The sequence below is a fragment of the Branchiostoma belcheri genome, unplaced genomic scaffold (genome assembly GCF_001625305.1).
Source record: "Branchiostoma belcheri isolate BF01 breed outbred unplaced genomic scaffold, Haploidv18h27 scaffold1, whole genome shotgun sequence".
NCBI lineage: Eukaryota > Metazoa > Chordata > Leptocardii > Amphioxiformes > Branchiostomatidae > Branchiostoma > Branchiostoma belcheri.
This window is the reverse complement of record NW_017802379.1, coordinates 4459745-4469003: the sequence shown is the minus strand read 5'-3', so window position 1 is coordinate 4469003 and position 9259 is coordinate 4459745. Positions and strand designations below refer to the sequence as shown.

At 43.2% G+C, this 9259-nt stretch overlaps 3 protein-coding genes across 5 annotated transcripts in view; 1 reads left to right on the top strand and 2 right to left on the bottom strand.

Moving 5' to 3' along the window:
* Positions 1–53: 53 nt before the first annotated feature.
* On the bottom strand, positions 54–4168 carry LOC109464597. Its single transcript, XM_019761607.1, is given in 3 exon segments — positions 54–2188; positions 2191–2751; positions 3668–4168. Coding segments are annotated over 3 exon segments (2613 nt in total). The 5' UTR covers positions 4107–4168; the 3' UTR covers positions 54–575.
* Positions 4169–4257: 89 nt separating this feature from the next.
* Positions 4258–6539, bottom strand: LOC109464662 (PRKR-interacting protein 1 homolog). 2 transcript variants are annotated; one of them, XM_019761702.1, is made up of 6 exons: positions 6426–6539; positions 6120–6201; positions 5724–5824; positions 5231–5316; positions 4774–4844; positions 4258–4660 (listed from the first exon to the last, which is right to left on the bottom strand). In XM_019761702.1, exons 1-6 carry the CDS (start codon positions 6513–6515, stop codon positions 4554–4556), a joined length of 537 nt encoding a protein of 178 aa, XP_019617261.1. In that variant the 5' UTR covers positions 6516–6539; the 3' UTR covers positions 4258–4553. The 2 variants fall into 2 exon arrangements, with proteins under 2 accessions (XP_019617261.1, XP_019617270.1); XM_019761711.1 differs by having other exon boundaries at positions 4258–4657.
* A 207-nt stretch (positions 6540–6746) lies between these two features.
* Positions 6747–9259, top strand: part of LOC109464640 (voltage-gated hydrogen channel 1-like) — a 7908-nt gene continuing 5395 nt past the window's right edge. For both annotated transcript variants that reach the window (XR_002139895.1, XM_019761657.1), the window contains exons 1-3: positions 6747–6822; positions 7492–7811; positions 8114–8404. Coding sequence is in view for 1 of the 2 variants with exons in the window: in XM_019761657.1 (XP_019617216.1) it covers positions 7523–7811; positions 8114–8404 (580 nt within the window). In the remaining variant the exon portion in view is untranslated. The remainder of the gene's footprint in view (positions 6823–7491; positions 7812–8113; positions 8405–9259) is intronic.

Here is a 9259-nt window from a genome sequence, read left to right as displayed (position 1 = left end):
TATTGATAAGCCAATAGAATTTGGATCAGAGTTATTGATAGCATGTTTGGAGAATCATTTTGACATTTTTTAAAAACATTTTTTCAGCCAAAATTGCAACATAGCACAACTTTCAATGTGGCTGATCTAAATACACATATACCCGGTAGTACAGGCTATCTGACCTAAATGCGTATCAATATAAAGTAACAACATCCGCACTGAATAAATGAGAAATTCTGCCTAAACTTGTAAGAACAGTAACATATGGGCTCGAACCATTACAACTTCTGGCATAGCATAGCATAATACATGTACACCTTAAACTGGCAGCTCATACTTTTTTATTATGAACCATGAAATGCAATGAAATTGATAAATCTCAAAACTACTTCTTAGCAGAATCAGAACCTGACTTGTACATGTTAGTTGAAAAGGCATTTGGATCAACCTTTTAATATTTAACACTCCAGTGAAACAGGCAGAGATTAATCATTCCTCTTTCAAATTGCGTCTCTTTGATCTAAGCTCTCAGTCCTTGAGGGGAATACATGGCATACATATAGTATATACTGATGAAAAAATGTTGAAGGAATTCATTCTCCATCTTGCTTACGAGTTGTGCTATCCTCACCCTCAGACTGTCCATCAGCGGTGTTGTACAGCTTACGAGTTATGCTGTCCTCACTCTCAGACTGTCCATCAGTGGTGTTGTACAGCTTACGAGTTGTGCTGTTCTCACTCTCAGGCTGTCCATGAGCTGTGTTGTACAGCTTACGAGTTGTGCTATCCTTACTTTCAGACTGTCCATCAGTGGTGTTGTACAGCTTACGAGTTGTGCTGTTCTCACTCTCAGGCTGTCCATGACCTGTGTTGTACAGCATGTGAGATTTGCTGTGGTTCTCTGCACCAGTGTGCTGTGAGCCATTTTTGCACAGTGTCCCACTGACACTTGGGACCTCCTTTCCCTTGCCCAGTCCATAAGGACACCTGCTATCTCTCACTGGTGGATAGCCTCTCTCATAGTTTGGCTTGATGTTGGCCTCTTTTGGCAGTGACTGACTCTTTGATTGGGTGACTGGTTGTGTGATGTTTGTTGCCTGTTGGTTAGTGACATTAGTCAGTGATGTGTAAACCGGACCAGTATGGCCTCTTGTAGTATGTGCAAGGTCTTCACCGTGGGTCACTGCGTATGGCTGGAGCTGTGGCCCTGGGTCTTCATCGTGGGTCACTGAATATGGCTGAAGCTGTGGCCCTGGGTCTTCATCATTGGTCACTGAATATGGCTGAAGCTGTGGCTCTGGGTCTTCATCGTGGGTCACTGCATATGGCTGAAGCTGTGGCCCTGGGTCTTCATCTTGGGTCACTGAATATGGCTGAAGCTGTGGCCCTGGGTCTTCATCGTGGGTCACTGAATATGGCTGAAGCTGTGGCCCTGGGTCTTCATCGTGGGTCGCTGAATATGGCTGAAGCTGTGGCCCTGGGTCTTCATCGTGGGTCACTGAATATGGCTGCAGCTGTGGTTCTGGGTCTTCGTTGATAAATGTTGTTGCATACGGTGCAAGCTTGCCATTTTTCCTCTTCCCTGACACATCCATGTATGACACAGCGTATGGCTCAATGTCATTATTGTCTTCTCTTGGCTGGATGTTAGCAAAGGAGGTTGTTGCGTACGGTGCAAGCTTGCCATTTTTACCCTTCCCCGACACATCCATGTATGACACAGCGTAAGGCTCAATGTCATCTTTGTCTTCAATTGGCTGGATGTCATCATTGTCTGTTTCCATTGGCTGGATGTTTGCAAAGGAAGTTGTTGCATACGGTGCAAGCTTGCCATTTTTACCCTTCCCCGACACATCCATGTATGACACAGCGTACGGCTCAATGTCATCGTTCCCCTCTGATGTCTGGTCCTGGCCAGGGGTTGGTCGTCTGCCTGTGACTGAGTCTCTGCCTGATGTTCCCAATCTGGCCGAATTTCCATCTGTTTCAGCAGGGGCATTGTGAAAGACCAGACCTGTGCCGTGACAGCGGTCACACAAGTAGAGGACAACCCCGCATGCCGTCAGAAGGAGGATGGGCACAACAACAGCGGTGATGATGGCATTGACGTCATGGTGGCTGTCGTCTTCCTCAGTGATGCTTGTCTCGACTAGAAGAGTGGCAATGTCAGTCCCTGTGGTATACTGCGATCCTGGCATGTGGTAGGCATCTCTGTGGGAATGGTGTGGTTGTGCAGACTGGTATAGTTGTACAGACTGGTGTGGTGGGTATGTGCATCTGCTGTGGTGGACGTTTCATCACATCTCCCCAGCTTGATCCCCTGTGGTGACCTGTCCGTGCTGGTTGGACTGATGATGTCCTTCCTCACGGTGGCAAGCAGAATTCCGCTCAGGTTGGCAGGTGATGCACACGTCAGTAAGTCAGGACGAATAATACGGTCCATGTCTGGTAGGTTACAGATGAACCAGGTGAGATCCTCATCACATTTCAGCTGGTTGTCTGCTAGCATGAGATGTAAGCCCTGGTTTTGACTCAGACACAGGACTTGCTTGTCGATGGTGGTGATGTAGTTGTTTTGAAGGTGTGCAAGCTTCAGTGATGTAAGTGGCAGGAGTGCATCAACAGGCACAGAACGCAGGCGGTTATTGTCTAAAATCAACCTGGCAAGGAGAGGTAGGCCGCGGAATGTATACTGGGATATAACGGAAATGGCGTTCCTTTGAAGGTACAGGTTTTTCACCTTCTCAAGCCCAAGGAAGGTATCAGGTTCTGAGGATGACAAAACATACTACTGTCAATATGTGCAGGGATTTTTTTAGAAGTATAGATTATCGAGATTGCAACAAACGATATTGAATCTACCATAGTTCAATAGTTCATAACATCAGACATTTTACATGAAGGTTACTGTGGATTAATATTACAAAATTGCAAAATAAACCATTTTAAGACTTGGTGTCAAAATCAGTGAAAAAAAAGGAAGAGTACTATAAGCATGTTCATGAACACAATCTACCCCCCATGCCAACTTTTATATAATTTGTAGAGCTGTGTACCTAAATGTAATATCAGGTATCAGTACCAGTACAGTCAGGTTGTGGTACAGGTCCAGAAGTATGTTCTTCTGTAATCTTCAATATTTTTTTAAAATCCAATGTCAAAGTCATTTTCACCCTTTTTAACTGGGGGTTAGACGTGCTTGCATCAAGTGCAAGTCTTTTTTGAAGCAAGATTTTTTACTGGCTGGATGCCCTTTCTAACGCCAACCCTAGTAGGGCCCAGGATCCCTCTAACTGAGGGGGAAAATATGTGTTACGTGCCTTTCGCAAGGGCACAATGTCTGGGTGCATGTCCGGACATGTCTAGGTCCAACCCTGGGGATTGAACCTGGGTCCCCTTGCTTGACAGTCGGATGCTTTATCCATTACACCACACAGACAAAACATTAAGACAATACTAGGCGGCCTTATGTCTTACTCAAACAAAGAACTTTTTGGATTGTTTCTTGTTGCATGTATGTAATACTCTTGGCCTAGCTGTCCTAAAAAGATCAATTGTAGAAAAAGATCAGTTGTAGAAAAAGGTCCATGTGCACATTTCCAATCTCTCTTCATACTGGATTGTAGTCCACCTGACTTTCGTTTAAAATATCTTGAGCCAAAAATGAATATATTTGTCAACATACCAAGACTGGAGATGCGGTTGTCGTTAAGGTAAAGTTTTTCCAACAGTGGCAGACCTTGGAAAGCCCCTGGCTGTACCGTGGAAATGTTGGACTTGCTGATTTGAAGCTGCTGCACTTCTGTGTTGTTGGGGAAAGACCGCTCCAAAATGGTAGGAGAACGGAGATGCTGTATGGAGATTGATTGCGTGGCTTTGACAAAGCCGGTTGGTATGGCGTCGAGACACACGGAGAAGCTGTACGTTCCTCCGTATCCAATCCAGCTGCAGGGAGACCCCACCCAGTTTTCACCAGGGCAGCGACAGACGACTTGCTCTCTTCCCTTGACTCCAACTTGGTAGGAGTGACAGCTGTCAGGGCACCGTAAAGCTGTTGCCGACACGAGAATCAGGTGATTGGAGACCAGAAGTAGGAAGTACAGCATTGCCACGTTTTGCTCCATCGTGGTTACAGATTTCACCTTTGCTGCAATACGTACTAGACCTTACATGTACGTCTTGTTACCGGATATAATGTCCACATGCATGATACATAATATTAGGGTTGCTTGAATATACATGTCACGTCCCAATAGATTAGTCTGAGTCGATACAAACAATAGTAATGCATTTTAATGAGAGTCCTTTTCAAGTAAAAAACATCAAATTGTACAAAAAGTCTGTATGTCTGTAGCCTGAATAAACAATAGTGAATTTCAAATTCGCATGCAACTTTTTTTGGGTAGATATAGAGACATAGGTAGAATATTTACAAAACTCACAATGTAGCTAGATTCCTTGTACATTTATGATTTCTCGACAATAGGTGATACATGTACGCATAAAACACTAGTCCTAAATAAAATTGTTTTGGACACAGTTTTCTTCCTCCTAGAGTCTCATGTTGTTAGTCATCTTCCACCAATCACAAAACAGTTCTCTTCTGCATCGTCATCTTTTACTTGGTCCTGTTGTTCTTCCTCCGGTTCATCTTCTTCACTCTCCTCACTCTCTTCTGTAAACAATGAGAAGTAGGTGAGATCAGACAAGCAAAAGTGAAAGGTTACTTAGATACAATCACTTTCAGTACAAGTATGAAAGGGGCAGGGACATTGGAAGTCATGATTTTACCTTTCTGTTCCTCCTCCTTTTCTGTCTTAACTTCCTGTTTCTTCATTTTCTTCTTCATCTTCTTTTTCTGTCTGCAAATGAAAATCACATCAATCTTGTAAAAATACTAATGCAACATGTACATCAACAATGCTGTCACCTGTGTAAGACAGCAGATTTCTTGTTCTAATTCAATCAATAAAATAAAATCACAAATTACAAAGTAACTGATCTATTTTGCTAAAAGAAGATAATTCCAGGGCATTTATGAAGATGTAGGTGCAATAGGTTGTTAATCTACTGTGTCTAGGGCATGGTATTGAAAGGCAGAGACCATTCCTTTCCTTCCATCACCAACCCATTTCATGTAAAGTGCCTTTCCCAAGGACAGGACATCTAGCCAGGAATGCCACTGCCCAGGAATCAAACCTCTCATGTCTGCTAGCTTAACTACTCAGTGGCTAGCCATTTTACAAACCTTTTTGCTCTCTTTTTGGCTGTCCTTTCCTCTGCTGCCTGTCTGTTGGCATCTAGTATCTTCTCAAACTCATCCTTTTGACTCTCCTGCAAGGTAAAGGATCAAATATTCAATCAGCAAATGTAGGAATGGGTATAGATATTGGAAAATGTTTGTAAGTAGCAGTATATAAAGAATACTGAGTAGCACTATGTCTTCATGTTTCTTCTGCAATTCTCTGCCAAATTCACATTACTATCTTTAATATATTGAGTGATATAGAGAAGCAGAATGTAGTATAAGTCGTCAGTGTTTCTGTTTACAATGTAGTGGTATGCATATCTAACTGTTATACAAATAATTGATAGGCAAATCCCCCAACTACCCGTACCATCCACTTTTTGCCTATCATCTGCTGCCTGTACTGTCATGGCAATTCCTCGTAAGTGACAAGCTGTCATAAGTAGGAAATGTTTTACACGCCTTTCTGGGTAATAAACAGCCATGAGCTCACCTTCTTGGCTTGTTCATCCAGATGTTTCTGTCTGAACAACTCCCGCCGTCGATATCCTCTGTACACATGGAACTCTCCACTCCCTGCACCTGCACTGGAGCCTACATGGAAAGGATCACATCTACTGTAGTTACAATCTATTTCTTTTATGTTATACCCTGTGACTTCTTCATTTGATGCTCTAACTTGCAGTTCATGTCATGTATATGTTCATGTCATGTATATGTATAATTTAAAGAAAGAATCTTGAAGCACAGAATTACTTGCTGTATAGACAAACACTCACTACACATATTATTAAATGGGAACTTGAAACCTAGCCCGGAGTCTAGCCTTGTCACGTTGTCTGTGTAACGGACTGCAGTTCACTGTTTAACCACATGATGTCGTTCTTACCCATAACATCCCTGACGAATTCTGGCGCAGTCGGAGGTTTTCTGGTCCCTTCGGGGCCGTCTGGAATGGGAGCCAGTTTGTCCTGAACAGAGAAAAATTATATGTTGAGTTCATAAGGAAAACACAAAATACGACAAAGGTTTGAAGCGAATGATCTATTTTCAAATAGCCATTGAAGAAGCAAAATTTTATGATGATGCCCCCTCCTCTTCACAAGCCAAACACAATTGATTGTTAGACAACACAGACGACTGACTAACTTTATATTTGGCAAAAGTATGCTTCAGTGTCCTATCCACAACTTACCGGATTTTTCATCAACTTTTCCAGCTTCATCCGTTGCAGATCGGCCGGAGTTTTGGGGATAACCACTTCTTTCTTCTCTTTCGACGCCATTTTGAAGCCAAATGAATGATGGGAAAAGGGATAAACCATCCATAGTTTTAGGTATGGGTCAATACAAATTTAGATACTCAACAGACAAAACAAAGGGATACATTTGAACAACTTCATTCCCTTCATGTGGTACTTCAAACTTTCTTAATTTACCTTTAACTTGACGCCCAAAACTGCATTCTACACACCAGAAATTACCACTACTGCTATGGTATATAACGGTCTATCCCCAAAGGGTAAAGGTTAAGTAGGCGGATCCTGCCATGAAAGTTACAGAGAGACAGGTCAAAACGTAGCAACTTTCAAGGTTTGTAATCAGTTGTTTTGGGTCCACATTGAACCGTAAGGTATCATCCACGTCTAGAAAATATACTTACACAGATAAATCTTGCTGTTATGACAACATTATGTCGGTAATTATGCTTTAGTAAAGTGATGAAAGCAACTTCCCCTTGTGTGTTAGCAGGTATACATTCACGAGTTTACCGAGACCTTTCCCTACCCTGACGCCCACGTGACCTACCCTGGGCGCAAAGGATCCTGGGAATGTGCAACTCGTGAATGGGGTATCGAAAAGAGTTAGTGTTAGTGACATTGTTGACAAACGAAGTCAACCAAAGTTTAAAGTCGAAAACGCATAGTTACAATAACTTACAGCTTTGTAATTGACCACGATGAGTTCGTGTACCCTTTCTCTCAGAAATACAGCTCAATTTCAACCAGGGGCATTGATTTGTGCAAAGAGACCTTTTTATTAATTTGTGCTTTGTTGTTAACAGATCTCCCAACTGGTCATGGGAAATATATAATTTCTCAAGTACCCGATTTGGTGCTTATACCTGAATTAGTAATTAGAACATCTGTGAATAGTTCCATCCGTTTGGCAAAACACTGGATAACAAATTTTAGCTAAGTTTTTAGTTCTGTTGATAATGTACTATATGTGTGAAAATGTTAACTGTCCTTTTCCTGACAGCTATTAGCATTGAGAGAGTGCCTCTGTCATCATGGACAAGTTGAAGAACGCCTTCAAGTTTGAGCTGTTCCAAAATGATGACAGCAGCAGTGTCATTACGTCGTCAGACGCCACAAGCTCGTCGGGTAACGCCGAACCCAAGACCTTCCGTGAGAAACTCTTGCACGTGCTGCACTCCACGGAGTTCCAGGTTGCCGTGGTGATCCTGGTGATCGTGGACTGTATCTTGGTCGTGTTTGAGCTGCTGATCGACCTCGGCGGGATCAAGCTGTGTGAGGAGGCGGTGAGGGCAGAATGTGAGAGTGCAGGAACAACGGCCAGTGAGTTGAACCCACCTGCTTTAGTTATATGTAGCTTGACTACTGACTATATTCTGGGTTATGTTTGCTTGCCTTCTAATAAGTAGCTTGCTTCTTTGAACTGGATACTATAGAAGTCAGTAACACTCACTCACTGAGTTCATGACACTGCAAATATGTCTTCTTTATGTGACTACAGTAGTACAGAATTGTTTCAACTGTAAAATGCAGTCAGAATCTTCATTTTCCACCTTCTGTGAAATAAAACTACTTCAAAAGTTTATCATTGTCAATGCCTGGATGTCTTTTTTTATATTTCTCAGCCATGACTCCAGCAGAAGAAGCAGAGAAAGAGGCAGAATGTGACCATCCGGCTCCAGAGATCCTTCATTACATGAGTATCGCCATCCTCACCATCTTCCTGATTGAGATCATGTTTAAGGTCTACGCTTACCAGAAGGACTACCTCAAGCACAAGATGGAGCTGTTTGATGCTGTGGTTGTCATCATTTCGTTCTGCTTTGACGTCGCGTACGCTAACCACGAAGATGCCTTCGACGGAATTGGCCTTCTGGTCGTCCTACGTCTTTGGCGAGTCACCAGAATAATCAATGGTAAGTGTACTCTTACTAGACTATTTTCTTTCAGGTTTGGAAGTATTGTTTTGGGTGGCTTAATTTATGGGCTTGTCTTAATTTACGTGTCAAGGGGGCAAGGGGGATGATTTTGACAGGTCAAAAGGTCAGGTAAGGAAATGGGGTGAACTTGAAAACCCAGAATACTTCCTGGAAGTCGGGTTTACGGAAAAACCTGGGCTGTCTACCTTACCAGGCTACCTTACCAGTCTACCTTGCCTGTCTAGGACGTCAGGCTACTGAACTCCCCCCATCCACAGCCTCACGAACAGCAAGACTTCCAAGCAGCTGCGCCCCCTGGCGGAATGCATCAGAATTGCACCCACTACTTTGGCACGTGCGTGTGCACAAACCTTAGGCCTGTGCAGCATGGTAATCTCCAAGCAGATTTTTCGGTGGCAAGCCAGAGGAGTGTCCATTAGCTTTGGTTGGCTAATGGATACAGGACGGCCAATGGATACAGGATGGCCAATGGATACTGTCTTTTGCCACCCAACCGAAAGATCTGCTTGGAGATTACAGCATGGAAATAACATAGCCTGACTAATCGCGCTCCTGGCGGCCGGCCGCCCCGAAGTGGGTGGGGGTCATTAACCTCTTGTGTAACACAGGCTAGGAGTTAAACACAGCAAGAGATCTAGAAATAAACTGAACAGGATGTTATGTTTTATTTTATTTTATTTTATCTAAAGTAATCAACAGTAACAGGGAAACGGATGTCGTGGTTACTTTGAGAGCGCACGGGTCGGAGTGTGTATTGCATCAGAACAGGGTGAACTTTTGACCGAAGCGCGGGGGCAGCATTGTCCGTGCCGCACATCTGTAGNGAATCAA

What these genes read in the sequence shown, in the direction of transcription:
- LOC109464662 (XM_019761702.1), bottom strand. Translation starts at nt 6,515, where the DNA reads ATGGCGTCGAAAGAGAAGAAAGAAGTGGTTATCCCCAAAACTCCGGCC. An exon ending in TGGATGAACAAGCCAAGAAG is followed by an intron (nt 5,317 to 5,723) that starts GTGAGCTCATGG and finishes TTTACCTTGCAG; the next exon opens with GAGAGTCAAAAGGATGAGTT. An exon ending in GCCAAAAAGAGAGCAAAAAG is followed by an intron (nt 4,845 to 5,230) that starts GTTTGTAAAATG and finishes TTTCATTTGCAG; the next exon opens with ACAGAAAAAGAAGATGAAGA.